This window comes from Truncatella angustata, assembly GCF_020726525.1.
Source record: "Truncatella angustata strain MPI-SDFR-AT-0073 chromosome Unknown BKA67scaffold_6, whole genome shotgun sequence".
Taxonomy (NCBI): Eukaryota; Fungi; Ascomycota; class Sordariomycetes; order Amphisphaeriales; family Sporocadaceae; genus Truncatella; species Truncatella angustata.
The window spans coordinates 871,974-894,109 of NW_025763386.1; the positions used below are offsets into that span (position 1 = coordinate 871,974).

Genomic DNA, 22,136 nt, shown 5'->3' on the forward strand with positions numbered 1-22,136 from the left:
CGCAGCGTTTGCACTGCCTACACTCCTGCACGAGGACGCTTCCACAATCTTGAGAAAGACGATACGGGTACGAAGACATTGCTGCAGACCCTTGTCGACGAAGAGCTTCGATTCCAGAGGACACAGAAACCGCGTCTCGTGCATCTTGACGGTGCTTCCAAAATTGCCCAAGGCCGCGATGGGATCGACTACGTACGCAAGCTCCTGGCCTCAGACGCCTCTGCCTTCTTCAAGGTCATGTTGCCAGACCGAAAAACTCCGTCTGTCAGCATGCTTCACCCCATCAAGGACGATCCCAAAGTCGGTAGGTCTATCAATCATTAAACAAACATCCAACGGCTCTCTGGCTAATCAGTATACAGAGCTATACCTCCCATCACCAGATTGGGTCAACCCCTGGATGTGTTCTCCTCTAGAGGAGCCGGTCCCACAGCTGAAGCGAAAGCATCTGGCTGCAGCCGTCAGTGTCGTATTTCCCAAGAAGATTAAGACAGGCATTTCCAAGGACTGTATAACTACCGATATCAATAAAGCTGGCAACATCAGAAAGGCTGTCAAAATTGACAAGACTAGCAAGGCTAGAAAGATCAGTAAGGCCAGCGAAGACGACGAGGTCATTGCAGAGCCGTTCGGGCGCAAGCCCGTTGTCGCAGAATCAGATGAGGATCTGTTTGTGACCTCAGATGACGACATACCCGATGCCGTCAGAACCCGAACTTCCACTGACCGTGAGATCTTGGAGTACATGCACCGGTACATTCGATGCTCAACTCAAGACCGCCTAAGGGAGCAACTGTTTCACATGAAGGAGCAAAATGAGCTGACCACTCGCCTCCTCAGGGAAATCTCTCAGCTGAGAGCCGAGGCTGGACGCTTGGAGACCGAGTTGTCCGTGAAGGCTATGAAGATCAAGTTATTATGCAAGCGATTGTGAACAAGGAACATGGGCATTTCGACTTGTAGGTTTGTAATACGGCGTGCCCTGGCTCAAAGTTTGTTGGAACGCTTTAAATAAACTAGTGAATACTGGTGGAAAGGGCAGTGTTTATAACAAGTCTCTATTAAAAGTGGATGCTGGCCTGCTGGACGGAAATGCTCATGAGGCTGAACGCCTCAGGCTTTTCTATAGACTAATGTTGTATAGGACAGAGGATCAACAAGGCAATGGATAGAAGAGGTTTCGTAGCACAGACCTCACAGTTTGGTATGACTATCAGTCACAAACGCTTTTATTTATGAGTGTCTGACTGTGCAAGTTATGCTCAGACTGGGTCGCCAAAACGCAGATAGTCCATCTAAGCCTGGCAATACCGATATGGCAGCTAACTTGATATGGTCATTCGTATCCTGGGCCGCCTATTTTCCCGGCATCTTCTTTTCGGCCGGAAACAAGGCTCCACCGTCACGGTGTTTGGCCCTCTATTTTGGCAATTACTATTGACATTCGTTCTCATGATCTCATACTTCTGGATTGGGGTCAGTCCTCAGTTGCCGCCGCGAAAGGGTTCTGGATCTCCTCGCTGCCGTCCACGGGGCTGATGACGACGAGCAGTGTACCGCGTGCAACCACCAGCCCAAGCGACCTCGTGCTCTCGTTACCCTCGTCGTCTATGGTAGCATCACATTAGCCTCTTTGCCTTGTTGCCACGCACAGATCATCGACAGACAGGCGGATAAGCAGACATACCTCTCACAACCTCGTGCACCTCGTCCAGGACCAGGTTCATCAGGGCGTCGTAGCCCTTCAGGGTGCCGGTGCACTCGCGGCCGCCGTTGAACTTGACCGTGATGCGCTTGTCCATGTACTTGGCAAGGTCGAGGATGTTCTCCTTCTTGGGGCGCTCGCCGTCCTTGTTGCCGTGGTGGTGGTTCTCCCTGTCGCCCCCGTGGTGTCCACCTCCTCTGCCACCGCCGCCACGTCCACCGCGTCCTCCCCGGTAGTCTCCCCGTCCTCCCCCGCGGCCGCCGCGCTGCTGGTGGGGTCTGTCGGACATGATGAGATTTCAGGTGCTGGGGTGTTTTGGGGAGGGGGAAGGCGTGTGTAGAGAGTGCTGTCGTATGTGTATCGATGACCAAGACCAAGACCAGGTAGATGGAGACTTGTTGCTCGGTTCGGGTCGTTGCGGGCCGAGTGCGTGTTTGGTCGGATGTAGTCAGAATGTTCAATAGGTCGTCGAATTTGCTTGTGCTGGGTGCGGGTGCCCTGCAATGCAATGGGGTCGGTCAGGTGTGGAACGGAGTGGCAAGTGCAGGCTGCAAGCTAGAGCCAGCTATTGGATAGTTATAGAGCTAACCTACAAGTACTCTTAAGTTAGAGTTTTGGGTCTGAAGGTTAGGAGCTTGGACACACTTTCTCAAAAAGGCTGACAGGTGAGGTGAGCTGAGCTGAACCCGCCGTGGTGGGTGGGTTAGGTGTCTGTGCCTGCTGCGTCTCGTGTCTGTGTCTTGTGGCTGTGTCCGTGTCCAACTACAGTGGTTACATACGGTAAAGTACTTCATGTTTGGTACCCATGAGTGCTGAAAATGGAGCCTGTAGAAAGCGCCAGCACGGAAACAGGCCGCTGTAAGTTGACCCCCAAAATGCCTGGATATGCTGCTGTAGAAAAGCACATCGCGGGGTTCTAGGACGTTCTTTGATCGGCGCTGTCTTGCTGGAAAATGAATACGTCGCGACACGTTTTCCTTCTTCGGCTGGGCACTATGCCGCGAGACAAGGGAAGAGGTTGCCAGTTCTTCCAGTCAAGTGCTCCCCTTGTCTCTACGCTTGCATAATCACAAATGCCAAATCCCACCGATGGGAGATGGGAGATGGGAATCGTCGATTTACGCTCTTTGCCGCCCCCGTCCTCCGGGTTAGCACCGTTTGCTTTTTCAACCCGCGTCTTGTCCAGGATACCTCTCCGACTTCATGTCGAGATCGGCAGTAAGGCTGCCCAAGGCTGCCCAAGCGCGTGTGTCTAAAGATTAGTCTTTTATGCCTGCGTACTGCCGGTGTTCTGGAACATACAGCATTTTCCATTCTCCCTGGTCGCTGCGGATCATATGGGCCACAGGGCGGAAACCCGGGAATAGGTAGTCAGTGTGCCACGGGAGATACAAGATACGCATTCATTACCTGGAGCTCTGTAATGCACGGTCGGCGAACTGCATCTTGCAGGCAAGCAGCATAATCGAGACTATGAGATATATGAACCGGCTTTGACTGGTGTAGTCACGATTCAAGGCTACATCATGTAGCTGCAAACTCTCAGGTTAGGCAAAATATGCATCGTCTGTCTTCCGGGCCACTAAAAAGCACATGCGCCTCTGTTGCAACTGCCCCAATGAAAACCACTGACTGCTCGGAACTCATCCCGTTCCAACGTCTGCGCAACTAATCCGTACGACTTGGGAATGCCTGTAGAAACCAAATCTAATATCGTGGGAGTAAAAGGTATGCTGTCTCTGGCCGACAATATGTCTATATAGTTAAAAAGGATGCATGTGTCATTGCAACATACATATCATTGCAGCGCAACACCGTACAAGCAGCAGCAGTTATGGGCAAGGGACGACAGCTAGTGATAGCGGGGAGTCATGAAGCAAATAGTCACCAAATATCATCAATCCTTTCTGCTGCCAATGTGTCGGTCTTCAGCAGTATCCGGCGGCCTATTGCCGATTGGAGGGAATGCCAAGCCATAAACCCGGGTACCAGAAATGCTTTCGCTTCTCGCATTGGCGCTTTGTTTGTCAGTACGGCAGGCAGACACCAGACGCAGGCGATAGACGTGACAAGAACACACAAATCGCATGCATGCCGGGGGTTATGTGTAGCACTGTCGATCGCAGACCTGATTCCTCTGGCCTGTGTACGATTTTTGGGGTCTAGATATGCGTCTGCATGCAGGAGAGAAGAACGCCAAGCCGACAAGCCGTAGATCTTTGCCGGATGTGTGCATTCCCCAAGGTAAAGGTATGGATGGCAAAATCCGCGACATCGAATATCGACATGCTGGCAAAAGCAAATGAACTGATTGAGGCGATTGTGATAGGTAAAATCCGCTTTGATGAGCATGGGAATCTTTTTTCCCATTGATCGAACATAAGTGTGGTTATTGTACCTGCTCCCTTGGGTTGAATGCTTACATACTTTCTCGGGTATGCAGAGGAAAGAATGAAAGAATAAGAGGAGTAGGTTCTGAATCCACTTACACCACCAAAGCGAAGCAAGAAAGAAGTCCGTGTTGGCTCGTGCTCCCTGTCAACGCAACATTGCAACTTGGGCGAGTGATCGATGTTCTACCCGCAATGGTAGTTTCCGTCCGATCTTTTTGGGATCTACTGTACCTACCTATCACCCATCTCATTAGTTTAGTTTGTTCGCAGAACCCGCCACTTCGGCTTTTGGCCATGCCAGGGATTATTTGATTTTGATACCAGGGTTGAACTTCTTTCTTATACATGCATTCTGCACCAACTCTATACACTGCTTGTCTCTTTGATTTTCCTGTTCTGCTGCTTTCCCAGGCATTTTCCGCGCCGGAGCGAGTTATGCGCTGCAAGGCATCACGCCCAAAACTCATACAGCACTTTAGCTTTGGTGCCAAAGGCTGCCGTGGTCAAGGTCCTCCAATTTCTCGGCGCTCGCCCGTCCAGCACAAAATTCCAAATTCAAGCCATAATTTTTTTCCGTTTTTCAAATAGACTCCATCCGTCTCCTCGGCTAGTAGGCCTGCACACGGCCGCATAACCTTTGGCCTTTCCGATACTTGATTCCCACTCACAACTCCGTATGTCAATCTCTCCGTGTGCTTCGGGCTACATTTGGGCCGGGTTTTGGGTACACCTCGGCGCCGTTTCTGCCGGAGGATCGGCCATTCATCTGTCCATCTTGAAAACACAACATTACAAAGAGCCCCCCCGGGAAATCAACCACCAATCTTTGGACGATGGCGCATGTCTCAGATTCTGAGCACCACAAGCGGAAACGACATGACGACGAAAATGGCAGTAAAGGCCACTCGGATCGCATTCCGCAGCCCCCTCCACCTCAATCAGGTATGTGCGTTTTTGCATACATCAGGGAGCCATGAAGAGACAACTTACTATCGGAGGAACTTGGTGCATCTACATTATTTATCTTCCTGGTGTCATTTCCATTTCCACCTTCTTTATTCAAGTCCGATCGTGCACCGAATGTGACATGTTTTCTTTTTCTTTTTGTTTATCTTTCCCACGCATCGTCTCTTCTTATACTTTCTTGGCCTGGCTATGCCTCACACACCACTGACAAGGGAATAAGGCAATCAAACACCGATAAATTATCTTACGAAAAACAACGCCGGAAAGCTGAAGCTGATTCATGGTGACACGGAAACATTCTCCGACGTCATCACGCTTATCAACGAATATGAAGGTATTTGCATCTGTGACCACACTGGGTTTTCTACACGCTGATCATTCTCAGGTGTCCTAAGTCGTCATGAGAGTTTCGCCTCGAATTTGGGTGCAAAGCTCATGGGCCCCCGCTTGCTCAAGGCAGTGGAGGGAATATTTGAGTGGCCCATCATCACGAACCCTGCTCAAAATGCAATGACCTTGGATCCAATAACATGGCTTGACATTGTTGAGTTTTCCAAGGCGCGGCCTAGCGAATTTGTCCCAACGACGACATCAAGTGGTAATCGATGTTGCCAATTCTTTCTCAAAGGTGTCCAAGTTGAAATATCAGAGGACGACTGGCGGGTCATCGTTTCTGGGACACTAGACAGGAACAGATTGATCCCGCCACAACCGCTCGAAGAGGACGAAACAGCAGAGCTTGCTACATTAGAGATATTAGAGCAACGTCTCAAAGTCTTGATCAAGAAAGCAGATGAAGTCGCGGGTAAAGCCCGACAGTTGAACTATCACTTGAGCGGTCGCAGAGCAATCATCAATAGCCGACGCCCCTCACCGCATAACACAGCATCGGCATCTGGCTTTCAGCCGGTAAACCAACCTGGACCATCTTCTGGGCCAAATCACCACGGCTATGATCTTCATGCAGATCTTCTCCAGCAATTCCTTACTAATAGCCCAGCCAATCGCTTGCCCTCTCTTGGTCCTACGCCTCCCACGCCAGGCACCGTTCATACCGCTGCGTCGACCCCGAGGACTTCTATCCAGCAGCAGGTGCTGACATCAATGAGCAACCGGCCGTCTCCTGGTGTTTATCCAATCGAGTCGGGCCCTCGAGAACCAGAAGATGAGCATCGCTCTTTGGTTACCGCTAAAGTAGAGAAGCTTGCTCGGGGTGATGAGATACAGCCACCCTGCGATCGATGCAGAAGACTGAAGACGGCATGCATAAAACACCTCACAGCATGTCAGGGCTGCACTAAGAAACACGCAAGATGTGCATGGAAAGGTCTCACTGAGGATGAAGTTGCATGGCTCAGACGGGAAAGCAGCGGGGATGGCGATGATGCAGCCGAGGACAGACAACGAGAACGCGGATTTAGCAGCCAATCTGCAATGAGCTCTCAGCAAGATCCGAATGAACCCCGACGAAATTCGGACCGAAGTGACGAGACTGGTCCAAGCAGATCAACCGCTTCACGTATAGCAATTGGCAGAAGCGCCGACGATATCTGGAGGATGGGCACAAGCTCCAACGGTCGCCGTGAATCGATGGACATCGATGTAGACCCCCGAGATACGCACAGCTTGCGTCCTATACACAGCGACCACGCAAATCAGCAAGAAACCCGACTACGGGATCCAGTGATGTTGAGCCGTATGGTAAATGCAGCTACCGATATTGCCAGTATACCCCCTAGGAGCGGCCCAAGTGGTCCTTAGTTCGGCCTGCGTGATTACCAACCTCCTAAATCGAGGGCTTTTGAAGGGTCAGATATCGAAGCTATGCGAGTAATTAAACCTTGGAATGACCCTTGATGGGAATTCAAAGTAACGACTGGGAATGAGGACTAGGGAAGAAAAAGAAAAGACTTGAGTGTACTAGCGACTGTCTAGGACGACTTGATCAAGGTTCGTAGTGAGATATTGGAAAGGTACAGTTGCATATAGGAATTTAAAACCATTACCGAATGTTCAGATCCGTATTTGGGCACAGCTCAATACTCGTTCAGTCACTCGACTACTCCAAGCCAGCAGTTCGATCTTTTCACATCAAACTATACTGTTACGGCGACGAAAGTGTAAATAATTTACTTGTCGTGCAATATATGATTTTGTTTCAATCCGGATATTGACCGTAGCATCAATTAGACAGTTAGCCTTTTCGGTCTCAACGCGTATACCGATGTGGCGCCTAGAATGATATTTGAGCCATTTATCATATTTAATCAACACGTCGTGAATACTTTGTAAGCGTCGAATTATTTCTAAACCAAGATGTTGCTTGTACGACCGACCTAACCTATCAAAAATGTAAAGCTCAGGGTAGCGATATTGAAACGATCGACAGTCACTTCCCCGGCTGCTGCAAGCCAGATCTTTAGTGCCACAAATGCAACAAGTGGTACTTTTTCTTTGGTCTTCCCGCCTCAATGGGGACACATGTGCTTCTATCGAGCGGGTTGTGAATGCGTCGTCGGACACACACGACCATCGTTTGGGAATCAGTTGGTTGTTCGTTCGTTCGAATGAAAGTCTATACAGAAGTAGCGCAGTTGCTCTCATTGAAATAATCAGCGCAACGCTGCCGCTATGATCCGTTGCACCAAACGGCTAAACAAACAGAATGCATACAACGGTGCGCATATCTTCATTGTGTAACGAGAGGGACCTGCAGCAGGAATGAGGGAGCAGCATTGGTAAGCTTCAAGATTACTAATTCAAGGTGTCTAAAAAGGATTCTTATATTCCTTAACTACGAAGCATCTACGTCGTGCGTAGCCCTAAATGATATCTTCCCATGGTAACGTTAGAGAGGATGAACGCAAAAACTGAGTATTGGCAGTGGCTGCACCACCTTTTGTGACCCGCAATCCTCTTGCAATGTCGCCTGAAACACCAAGGAAGTCTATTGCGATGGCATGGTATTAGATGCTAATGAATGTCAAAACTCTCGAGTTGGAAAAGAAGGGGGGCGTCCCAAAACATGCCATCCTTTCACACACTTGGGGCTCGGGCGAGATGTACTTACAATAACATGAAAATTGGCGACGGACTCGCTGCAGCAGTCATATACAAAGGTCAATGATGGGCCAGCCCCGTCTGGTCAGGATGACAAGTCGACCGATGCTGTTAATTGTACGTAGTTGGCCGTTTTAGTAACCCACAAAGTGTGCACCGTCGATTGAAATGCTTTTATCGCGGCCAATTTCAAGGAAAGACCAAGATTGAGAAAGATGTTGAATTGTGCCCAACAAGCCTCATGTGATGAACACGAGTCAATACGAGTAGATACATGTTGCATGGACAAGTTAAGCAGTGCAAAACTACAGGAGGACATCAACTCCGTGTTTCAGTGGTATACGGAAGTCAAGATTTGTTACGCGTCTCTCTCAGACGTTAACATCTTCTGATATCCACAAGGGGAAATCAACAAAGTTCGCCAAAGCTCTGTGGTTCACAAGAGGCTGGACTAGCCAGAAGTTCAACCCGCCCCAGCTTTATGTTAGTTCGACATTGTTGTAACTGTTCCGGGAATACGGCTTGTGCTAGGATTGAATCTGTCAACTTGCCGTCGGCCTATATCAAACATAACAGATTCCCAACGCATGCCCAGCAGACCGATTATGGTTGCCGCGGCTTGTCGAGCTAGCCAACTTCCATGCGCCCGAATAATATCATCGCCATAAGGAGGCTCTAGGATATCTTCCCAATTCTCTACCGATATCACCCCTTTCCAATCGCACGGCCCATGATGTTGTATGCATCCCCTTTCTCCTCGCTGAACAATCAGGCGACTGCCGATACACTTTTAAACATCGAAATCGCCAACCCAGGTTCTAGCGTGGTATACAGACTCACTTGAGGAAACAGACCTGGTTGTCCTGAGCGACCCCGCCACTTACAGGCTAATGGAGAAATGCAATAGCGACTTGACGGTCATAGTCGGGGTATGTATTATGTTCTAATTATGCCTTAAACCAAAAGGGTTATCAATTATAATTTCCCCTCTTGGCTTAGTTTCTTAAACTTATTTTTATAATATTCTATAATGGAAATTGTCTAGATAAGAAGACTTAGATAATTAGGTGGCTGGGAATCCTACAAGAGATCTACACTGCTCAACCCATATTCTTCTAGATGCAGTTTATCTTACCGCCATTGGCATTGCCAATCACCATCACGGCGCGTTTCCTAACAGCTTAAACCAAGTGGTTGAATTTGAACAACTTTTAACAGATGAATTTATGTAATGAAATATCCTAGTCTCCAGGTTTCCCTGTCTAGCAGTAACGGTGATGAAACCTGGATGCCATCATCCCAGCACTACATTTATAAATTTCAGTCAGCACTGCTTGCTCTCCAAACTCGTTAATTTCTGAAATGAAGAGTCTCGGCAATGCCCAGTAGTTTCGGGTTACTTATTTGCTGCAGTAGTCATAAACCAGCATGTCTCTATCGGTCATACGGATTTGAGGTTCAAAAATGCCTGGGGTAATACTGCAGAGTAGTTTCCAGCTCCTTCTACAGTGTAATATTCCAACACAAACGGATTCACGCGACCAATCTCTATTTAAATCAAGACAACCGCTCTGTTATTACACATATCCAGATGATTCCAGAACTAGAGCACCCTAAAGCCTGTGATATCATGAGGACCACCGGTCAGTTCGACAGCAGAACCTATTGTGCACTCCGCCCCAGCGATGGTTTTACTCTTGTATAGAAATTGAGTCTTACGCATCTGGTAACAATCATCATCATACTCGTCTTATGCCATATTCGAGAGCGGGAAACTACGCACAGTGGCAGTTTCTGGCAGCTAACGACAGTGCTTAGAACATGTCCAGCAAAGATTTTCTTGGCGGAGGACCACGCCTCTGCGTAGTATATACGGACAACTATACAGATATCATATCTCCTTTGCATCACAATGATATCAAGAAGGAGTGCTTTGCCTTCGTTTGTCCCTTATGAAAGATATGTATTGGGATTTTCAGCTCACATATCTTCAGAACTCAAGCTCGAATAACTTCCAAATTTTCAACAAGTCCAGAATGGGTTGTCCCTTTATCACCGGCTCTGCGGTAACATGGACCCAATAGTTCTCGAATCTTCTACAGAGGTTGATGACAGTGCCAAGAAATTAGGCAATACAACCTGTCAATCAAGATGTCAAATGTAGGACCTTGACTTGAATTAAGAGTGTTGCTACTACATCGGCAAGTGTCGTTCCGTGTTTCATTTGTCCGACCAAGTCGAATTAATCCTCTCATTATCACCATTGCACATAAAAGTGCCACATCACAGCCGGTACATTGTCACTTGCTGTAGCTTTCGGTGCAGGCCTCGGAGTGAGTTTATTGCTGCTAATCAGGAAAGCAGCCTTTGTTTACTGTCACTTTAAATGACGCCGCCACAAGCCAAGATACAACAGTGAATATGAGTTCAAGACGGTTGGGCTAAAACCAACTAGTTCGCCCAGCAATCGACCTAGAGAGGAATTTGATCTTGAATGTGCGTCAGATTCATTTGTACGCTGTCCAAATCATGGTATCAATGGCAACAACGGGTAGTCAGGTGTTAGATAACGTCAATTAATTCCCTTACATGGTGGCTTTTCCCCATTGATACTAGGACATATGGAAACAACAGATTGTAATTGACGATAAGTTTGGCGAGGAAACCGTATAGCAAGGACTGCTTGATACTGGATGTCAGGTCGGCAACTGGGTCTTAAACGACGTGGTTGTAGCGTCAATAAACAATATGAGATCAAGAACTGAATATATTCATGAAAAATAACAAGGCTGTTGTACCACTCATACCGAAGAAGCACAAAAGTCAGTAATACCTTTTCGGAACAGCTGGCAGTGCATATTAGAGTAGAACTGACCATCCAATGGACGAAAGATGGAGAAGCAATTGCCAAGGAAGAGGCTGACAGACAGGCTGCAGAGCTTGAAACACAAAAGAAAATTTTGATGAGAGATAGGGGGCAGAGCGCTCGCAGCATGGTGGCCCACAACGTGATCAATGATGTCAAATTAACGCCAGCAACCACGGTCATCATGGAACAGACATGTATTTTTCAATCACTGTTCCTTAAAGTTTTAATTCTTTCTATTCCTGGAATATCATGAGCGGCTCCGTGATTGATTGCCCCGTTTAGGTTTATCATTAGGAAGAAATTGCACTTCCCAATGGGACATGTGATGCGCGCAGCTCAACACAGTTGTGCGGACCAACGCAATGCTCAGACCTTGATCCTTATTATCATCAATTTTCTTCTAACCTCTCAGAAATATTCAAAATCTAGTTCGCTCCTTGATCATTCAAATGGCAGATAAGGTAGGGTGGGACATAACGAATCTGACCACAAAATGACAGACATCAGGCCAGATGGCTATGCTCGCCTTGCGTCATCGATGGGGGCCTATCCTCAGCTTGATAAGTTGCAACGATTTTTGCGTCTAAATACTCTTAATTTGCTGTTTATGCAAGCCGAGTTGAAGAATCTTCTCGTTGAGCTTAATAAGCGGGTAAGTCTTAGATGATGCTGCCTCAGTTTAGTTCAAAACGAGCTTAGGATATTTGGATTGGAGCTATCAAGTGGAGGAAGCCCGAAGATATCATATCCATGAAACTTTTTCGTACGTAGTGGTCACCTGGTGTCTTAATTATAGTTTTGTGACTTTCTTATATTCTGACAATGACGGAGGTAAACGCAAAATAATCCGAGTTCCGCCAGTCATTCCTGAGAACTTGGTCTTGTCGCTCATACTCGTTCATATTGAATCAGACAGCGACAGAGATGACGATAAACCCCATGTATGTGTTCGTAAATGGTGGTTATTCCCAATGGAAGCTGCTTAGGATGTTGTATGGCGCGTTGAGGTACAGAGCATTTTATTCACAGATAACGAGAGCCGTCTACCCCGTGTTCAGTACGGAGACCTCATGCGAATATCCAGCAGCACCTGCAGGACTCGAAACTCGCCTATATATACCCACCGCAACCAGATGAGCGGTGCTTTCATGCAATTCATGACGGAGAATTAGGAGGATCAGATCTCCGGCGGTTATTCATCTGACCCTCTTACGAATGTAGACTTATACTGCTACCGGCGCTACGATGGCAGACATTTTATGGTCTGAATCAATATGTGGGCTGCTTTAAAATTAAGGCATTAAAAAACTTTTGTAACTGCTTTATCTGGGAAGTAGGTATGCGAACATATTCTGGACTCTGCAGAACATGCTTCTGAAAAACAGACTTGACGAGTTAACCCCTATGGCAATAAGAGGTGAAATAGGTATTATAAGACAACATGATAGTCTGGTGGCACAAGACCGGAACTCAGACAAACCCGAATGCATATTGAACAAAGCTCCACAGTACTTGCAGAAATGACACTGTAGGAATCCTGAGTGGTGAGAATAGCCGATTGAAAGCCTTGTATAACAATGAGAGTGAATATATGCGACTACAAATTCACATTGTTCGTCATATCTCTTGAACGTAATCACATTTCAAGATTCGTCACGCTGAAGACATTTCAGGCTCAGAACAAGAAAATGAAGAAGGAAGAATCAGCATTAAATTAAGGCAAACATGCGAATAATAATATGATTGGCATCTGCGGCAAGTGCCGCATGAGCAACAGCTCAGGCTTCTATCAGCTATGTTCCCTTGTTATCATTCTGTCCTCAAGAAGGAACTACCGCCTTTTGGTAGAGACTAGAATAAGCCCAAGCCGTCGTTTGTCAGCAAAATTTATATCGTTCGATCCGCTGTGTTTATCTGGCTGAGAAATTACTTTAAAGCGGAAGGCAATATAAATTGGCAAAGAACTACTGAAGTATACAGGGCAGAAAGATTTTCAAAAGTCCTTGGACACCCCCAAACGTGAACTAGTGCGGTTTTCGCCCGGCCTTATAAAGCTCGCATTAAGCTTGAATGAGTGACCGGTAAATAGACCGAAATTTTATTAAAACCCTTTCAAAGAGTATTTAAGCCTAGAAAACTTTGTGGTGTGAGTTTCAGCCATATTTGGATACCGCATCGTAGTAATATTCATAAGTGAAGATGGAAAATTCTGGTAGAGTTTTTGTGTGACGGGCTGCAAGTGTGCGAGGACTTGCTAACCACGAGCAGGACATGGGCACCTTGTTTTGAGGTGTTAACCAGCCCAAATGCAAGCTGTCGAGGCGGCAGGTTTTTTGCGTTGAAGAAGGGATATTAGAGGTCACTTAGAAGTGGATATCTTGAAATGCCTTGGTGCCCAAGCTGGTCTTTCACACATTGACTAACAATCTTGTAACGTCCTATGCCATACTCGATTGGCTCACTATAATGCATCCAGGCATTCTTGAACTGACTCGACTTATCGCTTTTAGTCTTGTCTTTGGGGATTACTTGACTTCCATGGACGAAATTTTCGATCATTATACATCTACCAGCGAACCGATCCGCCCATGTTCTTCGACAGTCACAAAACAGACCATAAAGTGATGCACTAAATGGATTTGTAAAAGCCTGAATCAAAATCAGGCAATTCGAAGTTACGCAGAGCCTGCTTTCTGTTAAACATATATGGTATGCTGTGCTGTTCTACCTATGTACGCCCGGCTTTGCAGATAAGGCATAGCAACGACCGAAGTCCAGATCGACCGAAGCCTGGGAGGACATAAAAATACATGGTACGATATCAATAAGACGTTGTTATTCTCCTGATTTCGATTGCCGTGTTGTCGCCCAAGTTCTGAGGTATGTTGATCATAATATTCATGCTATAAGACAAGAAACATTTATTGACAAGAGGGTACTACTCATACTCGTATCGACCGTTCCGTGGATCATCGGAGTTTGCAAGCTCTATACCGTCAGGGAAGTAGCGAACTCCGATAAGTAATGCGATCATGAGGCACAGTTTGCTCAAAAATGACATTCCGATATTAGAAACACATGGACAACGTAATCTTTTGCATTGCCTCTTCGTTGAGAAGATTTCTCGATCCTCTCCCGCCTCAGGGTTTTTTTTTTTTTTTTTTTCATGACAAGTTGTTGCGTCTGTCAGCGTGCTATTATTATTAAATGGCTCGCACTCATCGTAAGTCCCATCCTGTTCCAGTGTCCTGCTTACCATATCGCTAGCCGTGGCTTGACAGTCAGCTCAATCTTATACGTCTCCGACAAGCTACTCAGCTTCAGCTGACACGAGGTTCCTTTCAGCTTCACTTCTGAATACATTACGAGCCATATATATATCGATTTCTCTTTAATTTCTTGCGCCGTCTGTCTACCAAAGTCCCTCTAGCCCGGCGGGCGCTTTCAGGATATTCGACCGATTCGATTTAATATACTTGAAGTATAATTAGGCTAGCCAGCCTTTCCATCCTAAGCGTCCCGATTGGGCGATGTGATATCGCGCAGGGCGTCCTGTTGGCACTACATCATGCGGCTGATAGAGCCTCACAGGGTCATCCCACACGGCCGCGTGAGTAATCTTCAGGCCGTATGTCATGGATATATAAAACGCTCATGATGCTCCCCCGAAGCCGATGAGTTTTGGATGCTGCCTCGACGCTTGTTTTGGACCATATTTGCAGTGAAGAAGCGGGGTGATGCCAGCAGGTCCTCGGACACTTTGTCTCGAACGCAACGACGTCATCCTACTCCGTCCTTTTCATCTTTCTTCATCACAGCTTCATCATACTCATCGAAAAGTCTAATCAAACCAGGTCGACAATGAGGTGGTCGCTGGTATGGGTATGTCAAAGCTGTGAATGACAAGAGGCAGTTGACAATTGTCATTGGAGCTAGTCTTGCCACCGAGGTGAGATGCTCGGGTACCTTGACAACCAATCACAGCTCCAGGCAGGGAGCCTGCCGTAAAAGTACCAACCGTTGATGAGACAGATGGGCTCAGGCATCGGTAGAGGCTGAGAAGAGGTTGAGATGTGCTCTCAGCGCGAAGAAAAGAGTCTGGGCGCAACACGAAAGAGAAACAGGCGAGATGCTGTACGAATATCATCGTCTCTAGGATGGTCCTCATCTCCTAGGCCCCAACGCCGTACACTGGTACACCGAGCCATTGGCACACGATACGAGATGACATATTCTCAATACCCGGAGACAGTGGACATGGCTATGCCAAGTTCACCTCGAAGGGGGCCTTGGGCGTGGTGGCAGCCCCTGGGAAAGCCTACCCATAACTCAGTGTCAACCGGGCGACATTGTGGATCCAGAATGCCTGCGGTAATGGCAGATTCGACCAAAAGAGAAAATTAATTAGCCTGAGGTGATCTCGCTATACTACAAAGAAAATGAAGCACGGCCTCACCAAGGCGAGTGACACCATGTCATGGCCACGAGGCAGCAATTTTGCAGATCGAAATTGGCGCAGTTGGACCTGCATCACCCCGTTCATTATGGTAGTAAAGGACCCCGATAGGGCTGCAGGTCCTGGCACAAAGAACTTGAAACCGCACGACTCATAACAGCACGTTGGTGCTTAGCTCTGGAACAAAGGTTACATTTTCCACTTTGCTGGTCACTGCCGGCTCAGCTCACCGAGCTTTTTCATATTGGAAGACCGCCAGTGGGGGCCATGGTGTCCAAAAGCAGGCTTGCTTATTGGCATTTCAATGAATTCTAAGCTTCTCGAAGACTGCCTTTTCGGGGGCAGTAATCCTTCCAAGTCAACAACAGTGGTACCGGAGGCTGAGGATTCACCGTGACACGATTTGTAGCCATTCCCATCCATACGATCGCGACCGCCTTGGACGGACACTCCGTCAGACATTCGCTCAGGCTGTTTCCGGCCTCTGAATGGCCTCATTTTGCCTCAAGCTGGCTGAGCATTGAGGAACAATGGTCAAAGCTCGATTACTCGATCAGCAGTATAAACAGGAAGACCACGGACTCGTATGCTCTTCCTGATATCCTTCGAGCATTCAAACAGTGCACTTACAGATCTTCTCCCGTTTGTACAACCGACTCGAATTTATCATCCTTTGGAATTCCACCATTCAACTGTCTACTATCGAGAATATGCCGGGACACTACTATGACAGCGAACATCGCTCCGGAAGCAAGAGCAGCCACAAGAGCAGCCACAGGAGCAGCCACAAGAGCTCAAAGAGGGACAATCACTCGCGTGCCAGTAGTTCGGAGTGGTCTACAACGTCTTCCGGGTCCTTGTCCTCGAAAAATGGAGATAATTACCGATGGAAATGCGTGAGTCACCGGATGAAATACTGAGAAAGTATGCGAGCAATGAGCTAACTAGAAGAAGCCTGAGTGTCCCAATTCGAATAATTCCTGGAAATTCGATTCCAGCTGTCCTATGTGCTTCCGCAAACGCCCCGACTGGGTGGAGTGGTTCATTAGCGGTTAATCAACTTCGAGATTTGGCACCAAGCATCTGGTAGGTTGAAGTTTCCATCTTCTGTGGCAGAGAGCATGACGAACTAATGCACCTAGGCTCATCTGACAATATGGCGCTAAGCTTGTTACTAACAGCTTAACTTCGGACTGGCCGCTCATTACTTCCATTTTCCTTGAGTTTTATAGAATAGACGGGGGCCAAGAGGAAAACACGCTACATGCTGATGTGGCTATGTTTCGATGACAAAGGAGAAGACATTCGACTAGACTGGAGCCACAAGGCACGCGGTGTACTTATAGCCTTCGATACCCCAGTTCCGAGCAATACAATATCCTAGCCTTGACCGAGAATGGATTCATCGAACAAGACATTGTTGGCTGTGCATATGTATAAACAGTGTGAGGGTGCAGAATGAGCGAGACTAGGTGGATAGCGGAACTAGAAGGGAAAGTATGAAACGTAATTACAGAGAGAGCCTTGCTCCACGGAATTCTTACCAGCCTCGCTTGACGGCCGCAACAAAACTCGAGACGAAAGTGAACCGAGAAACCTCGGAATCATCAAGGAAGCCTTTTCTGAATGTATCGTATTTGTAAGCAAAATTGGTTCGCAACCCAACCCGACCACGATGGGGCTTGACTCGCAGTTGCAAGCTTGCTATACCTCAACTTCAGGCAGGCAACGGACAAGGCGCCTAAGATATGCAGGCATTTTCAGGCATCAGCTTTTAGTGTTAAACAGCAATTTGACTCAACCTAGCAGGCAAGTGGAATTTGGAAGGGCTGAACGGGGAGGTAAGAAGTGAGCTCCGGTCTCGTGAGATGCAGTTGTTCAGGAATGATGTCAACAACACTGGATCCGGGGGTGGCTTTGCCAGCTCTAGCTCAGTCACAAGGACTAAATTGTGCCTTGCTAGCGAACTCGACCTCTGGAAATGTCGAAAAGCACCGTGGGCGTACTAGGTGGGCTCAGCTGTGACAACAATCGCATTAATCGGTGTGATGTAGTCCAGACAGTGAGTTGAAATGAGAATAGAACGACGTTGGACAGGCTGCTGAGAAGGGGTGTGATGAGGGGAAATCTTGGAGAGGCTCTAACTCAAGAGCCGCCGCAAGCGAAAGCCAAAGCCGTGGAAAACCAAAGCCGTGACGGTTGCTTTGCGATGCCCCACCAAGAAACAGGATCACTTCCATTTGTCTCAACTGTATAAAAAATTTTTAAATTTTTTTGGCACAAACGGAACCGTACCTGTCTTGCCAACCAAAAGTTTACGCACCCTGGTTGCTGCAAATCAACTGGCCAGTCCGGAAGCAGAAGAGCATCACACAAGTCATACCTGTGCCTAATGATGTGCCTGATGATGTGCCTGAACTAGCGTTTCTACTTAACCAAAGGGCGGGAGTTGGTTCGGCTTGCTTCCTGCCCCTCCACACCCCTCTAAACTTACTCTATGGCCCTTTTGAACGAAGAAACACAAATCTACGGTATATCAATTGAGAGCCTCAGATACGATTTACAGTACGCCCTCCATAGCGTCAAGCTTGTGCACATCCGGCTGCTGACATTGCACAACCCATTGGGACACTACTTGTGGCCCCCGTTTGTGACCCCCAAACCTAAATTGGTCACAAAATCTCACTACTGGTCAGATCTTTGGTGCATCGTATTTACCCCTCGCTATACTCAGACATAAGCTACGCTGAGTTCAAAGCTAAACTTAGGCTGCGATCTACATGCACTGCATAAAGCTTGCACCACCAATCTTGCACAGCAACTCGAGGAAAATGGCAGACTCGAGACTCCCTTCACCACCATTCGTCTTCATCGAAGGTCTCCCAAATTTCCGGGACATCGGTGGCTACCCGATCGCTTCGCAGCCCGGCAAAGTCGTGCGCTCAGGCGTGGTATTCCGGTCCTCGGAGCCGTCCAAAGTGACGGACCAAGGTATTTCTGAATTGCAAAGACTCAAGGTCACAGATGTCTACGACCTGAGATCACAGAACGAGCTGGAAAAGGACGCCAAAGCCGGCCATGGCCGCCAACCCAAAGAATGGGAAGGATCGAGACGCATATTCGCCCCTGTTTTTCTAGACCAGGACTATTCACCCGAAGCTCTTGCAAAGAGGTTCAAGAACTACGCTGATAAGAGTTCTGAGGTAAGCACTCAATAACATAGAAAGCCTGTTCCTAGAAAAGAGTGTACTGCTGTCCTCGGTGCCGGTACGGGACAGGGCTTTGGGGGCCGGCACATGCTTCTTGTATCATTTTCTTCTCTCCTTCTCTTTTTCCGTCTCCCTCTCTCTCCTTGTCCCCCTCTCTTCTGTTTCTTACACCGCCCATACTGCCCACAGCTCCGGGCATGCGGACCGATTAGAGGCAGGCTGTGATGTCGAAATACCCTCTGACTTACATGCCTGTCTTGGATTCCGCCCATCAAATTCGTATCTGCACATCCCCCCACGACCGCTGACTGACCAACACGGCTGAATGACTAACATCATTACGCATAGGGGTTCATCAAAGCATACCAAGACATCCTCAGGTCAGCCTCTGTACCAGATAATGAGGCGCAACCCTACCAGAACATCCTGAAACATCTTGCCACCTCCGAAGGCGGTATTCCCGCACCAGTGCTGCTGCACTGCTCAGCCGGCAAGGACCGCACTGGCGTGATCTGCGCTCTGATCCTCTCTCTGTGCGGCGTTGAGGACGATATCGTGGCGCACGAGTACAGTCTCACAGACCTCGGTCTCAAGTCGCGCCACGGCGAGTTTATGCGGCACTTGATCAAGGAGCCCGCGCTCGGGGGCAACTCGGCGGGGGCGTGGCGCATGATAGGGTCCAGGTAAGCAAGGCTGCTTCTTTGCACCGGGATCAACCTCTCGTACTAACACAGAGTTTGCAGGAAGGAGAACATGGTGGGAACCTTGAACAAGATCCGGGAGACGTGGGGCTCAGTCGAGAAATGCGTCATCGAACTAAAGTTCCTGACCGAGGACGAGATCAAGCAGTTACGCGAGAACCTCGTTGTTGATGCCGCGGGACAGGGGGGCTCCCCACTCGACTGGCAGAAGCATGCAGAGATGGTTGTTATTGCGCAGAAGGAGTCCGAGGCCGAGGCCGAAAGAATAGTTGCTGAGATGCAAGCGTGACGCCAACTGGATATGGATGGCACCAGACTTGGTGGAAAGCTGTAATAGCTATCCGAGAAACAATAATTTTATAGAGAAGAAACAAGCGTAGCACAGGCAAGGGGTTCATGTCAGACGTTGGATTTTGTGTGCTCCGTGGGCCTATTGTGACCCCTAAAGCTATTGACAAGCCCATCGCCTCTCGATTGGCTATCCGTCATTCCGCCACTCAAATACTCATACACACACAATTGCTTCGCTCGTGGTACAGATGGTGTACAAGAACTCCTGCTGTCTAGGTGCAGTGGACTCGCAAATGGCCCAACCTCGTAGGGCTGGGCTGGTATCCTCGAAACTACCTATATAGGTGGTCTCACCTGGTTATAGTACAAATTCAGACAGGGCCAAAGGGCGACGGCTCAGGGAACACTGGTGGGGATCTTGACAGCACCCTTGACGCGGTCGTATGAGGGTCTGCCGTATCTCGCACCGACAGCGGTGATCTTCCGGCCGTCGGAACCAACATCCTCGGCGTTGATCTCCTTGAATCTGAACTCGAAACGCTTCGTGTTGATCCTGGTCATGGCGGCCTCTTCTTGCTGGACCTGTTTGATTCGTTCCTCGGCAGCCTTCCGCTCAGACTCCCTCGCAGATTCAGTGAAGCGAGTCTTTGCCTCCGAGGGGTTCTTGCCTTGCAACAAATCCCTCTCCATCTGTACCAGCTCGGGATGTGGCACGCGCTCGTCTGCAGAAAGCATCTTGCGGTGGAAGGCCTTGGCGGCGTCCTCTCGCGTGAACTGTCTCGATTCAGACGTGGGCCAGTAGAGCTGCTTCATCGTGTGTGGGTGGATGTGAAGTTCGTTGATGTTCTCGAGGGGATCATTCTGTTGATCCGATCGGAAGCTCTTGGTAGGGAGCATAGACTGAATTGCTTTGGCGTATGGAAGCGCGAGCTGCTTGCCCTGTTTCATGACATTGCGTGTTAGCAAGTGCTGGTTGCAACAGGAGGCGGGAAAAAAGAAAAAAGAACCAGATTTTATGGATTAAAGTGCCGAAACTAGGTCAGACAGGATCGCAACAGTTTTATAACCATGTACGTGTCTTCAAGACTCATATCAAGGGCAACTCAAGTCGAGGGTGCAGATGAGAGTAACCAGCCATCGACTTACCTTTGCTATCATGTCCTTCTCGACCTCTTTTAACCTCACAACAGCAGCAACTCTGTTGATGTCGACACCAAGTTCTGCCGAGACGGCCTTGATGGTCTCCCCCTTTTGGATGATCTTTTGCCATATCAACTCGCGAGCTCGGTCGTCCAGGATGGGAGTACTGCGGAATTGCGTGTTCAACGGGAAAGGGTGGCTTTTTCCAGAGACATAGTTGGTGCCCTTCTCCGATGGTCTCTTGAACTGGGTGCCTTGCTTCGTGAGCCACTTCCAGAACAGCCTCCTAGCCTTCGGGGTGTAGGCGCGACTGGTGGTGGTGGAGAAAGTCGCAGTGATCTGTTGCTGCTGCGGTGCCTTGAAAGCCACGTTACATATTTGCAGTATTGAAGACGTCGACGGCGTGACCGCCGAAGATGATATCCTTGGCGGCATTTTGTTCGGGCGTGAGAAGCTGTCGGGCAGCTCACATCAAGCTCTTCCGGTGATTTGATGCGCCTGCGAGGATCTGGTCTGCTCTGGAGAAAATTGGTCGGGGGCCCGGAAGAACGGATTAATCTGATGTGGGGCCGCTGCTGCGTCTTGAACATCCAATACCCGTCGGCGACGGGCCTTCAACCTTGAGTTCTTTTAGACTCAGAGGCCTGTTGCGGATCCGTACGAGTCCTCGCTAAGAAACCCACAAACGCCCGAGGACTAGAAGAGGTTGGAGTGAGTCTTTCATTCATTCAAATTATTGTTTTGTAAGATTATAATTTCGCTCCCCTTGCAATTACAATCGGAAGATACTCATGAATCAGACGGCATCCGCATTGGCTTCCAAGCTTGTCACGATAGTCAAGCCCGCGACGAATTGGCCTGCCCGACAGAAGGCTATACCCAAGCATCGGCGCAGTGATACCGGGTGAGACCTAAAAGAAGGAAAGTGCTGTATCAATGCCCTACAAACTTAATTGCGCTCGTATACATGTCGAGCTGGTGTGATATTGCCAATTCGCAAGTTTTTAACCGAGTATGTATCTGCTGGTATAAAAACTTGTACAAACGTGGTCATCGCCGCGAACGTTGAAGCAAGGATATGTATGCCCTTGTCAACAGACATGGTGATTAAAATCCACAAGCCGAAACATCACTCTCGCGGCTGCCAAGATGCTTCCAGGGGGTATAAGACATTAAACCTTCACCCCAGGCGTATGTGCTCCTGAGTGGTAGCATCTGTTAGCTCGCGTAGCTAGTCTAAGGTCCAATGTCATCTTTCTCGCTTTATGGTGCTGCTCATGCCCAACGGCTGCTTAGCATATGCAGACTAGCCTTTAGTTTCCAGAATGTGGCCTGATATTTGCCTG

At 48.4% G+C, this 22,136-nt stretch overlaps 6 protein-coding genes across 6 annotated transcripts; 4 read left to right on the plus strand and 2 right to left on the minus strand.

The window, feature by feature from the left end:
* Nucleotides 1-429: 429 nt before the first annotated feature.
* BKA67DRAFT_571664 (uncharacterized protein) lies at nt 430-937 on the plus strand (the record flags this gene model as incomplete). Its single annotated transcript, XM_046103244.1, has 1 exon — nt 430-937. The coding sequence occupies exon 1, from the start codon at nt 746-748 to the stop codon at nt 932-934; it is 189 nt and encodes a 62-aa protein (XP_045955999.1). The 5' UTR covers nt 430-745.
* A 552-nt stretch (nt 938-1,489) lies between these two features.
* BKA67DRAFT_495009 (uncharacterized protein) lies at nt 1,490-1,844 on the minus strand (the record flags this gene model as incomplete). Its single annotated transcript, XM_046097020.1, has 2 exons — nt 1,490-1,608; nt 1,688-1,844. Coding segments are annotated over 2 exons (276 nt in total), but the record flags the coding sequence as incomplete, so codon positions are not given.
* A 3,087-nt stretch (nt 1,845-4,931) lies between these two features.
* BKA67DRAFT_537582 (uncharacterized protein) lies at nt 4,932-6,825 on the plus strand (the record flags this gene model as incomplete). The annotated part of the gene is made up of 3 exons (XM_046100348.1): nt 4,932-5,040; nt 5,285-5,398; nt 5,450-6,825. The coding sequence occupies 3 exons, from the start codon at nt 4,932-4,934 to the stop codon at nt 6,823-6,825; spliced, it is 1,599 nt and encodes a 532-aa protein (XP_045956001.1).
* A 4,661-nt stretch (nt 6,826-11,486) lies between these two features.
* BKA67DRAFT_537583 (uncharacterized protein) lies at nt 11,487-12,165 on the plus strand (the record flags this gene model as incomplete). The annotated part of the gene is made up of 4 exons (XM_046100349.1): nt 11,487-11,645; nt 11,677-11,756; nt 11,790-11,934; nt 12,052-12,165. The coding sequence occupies 4 exons, from the start codon at nt 11,487-11,489 to the stop codon at nt 12,163-12,165; spliced, it is 498 nt and encodes a 165-aa protein (XP_045956002.1).
* Nucleotides 12,166-18,280: 6,115 nt separating this feature from the next.
* On the plus strand, nt 18,281-19,648 carry BKA67DRAFT_660514 (tyrosine phosphatase; the record flags this gene model as incomplete). Its single annotated transcript, XM_046107642.1, has 3 exons — nt 18,281-18,652; nt 19,007-19,341; nt 19,402-19,648. The coding sequence occupies 3 exons, from the start codon at nt 18,281-18,283 to the stop codon at nt 19,646-19,648; spliced, it is 954 nt and encodes a 317-aa protein (XP_045956003.1).
* A 398-nt stretch (nt 19,649-20,046) lies between these two features.
* On the minus strand, nt 20,047-21,225 carry BKA67DRAFT_660515 (eukaryotic mitochondrial regulator protein-domain-containing protein; the record flags this gene model as incomplete). The annotated part of the gene is made up of 2 exons (XM_046107643.1): nt 20,047-20,589; nt 20,797-21,225. The coding sequence occupies 2 exons, from the start codon at nt 21,223-21,225 to the stop codon at nt 20,047-20,049; spliced, it is 972 nt and encodes a 323-aa protein (XP_045956004.1).
* Between the last annotated feature and the right edge of the window lie 911 nt (nt 21,226-22,136).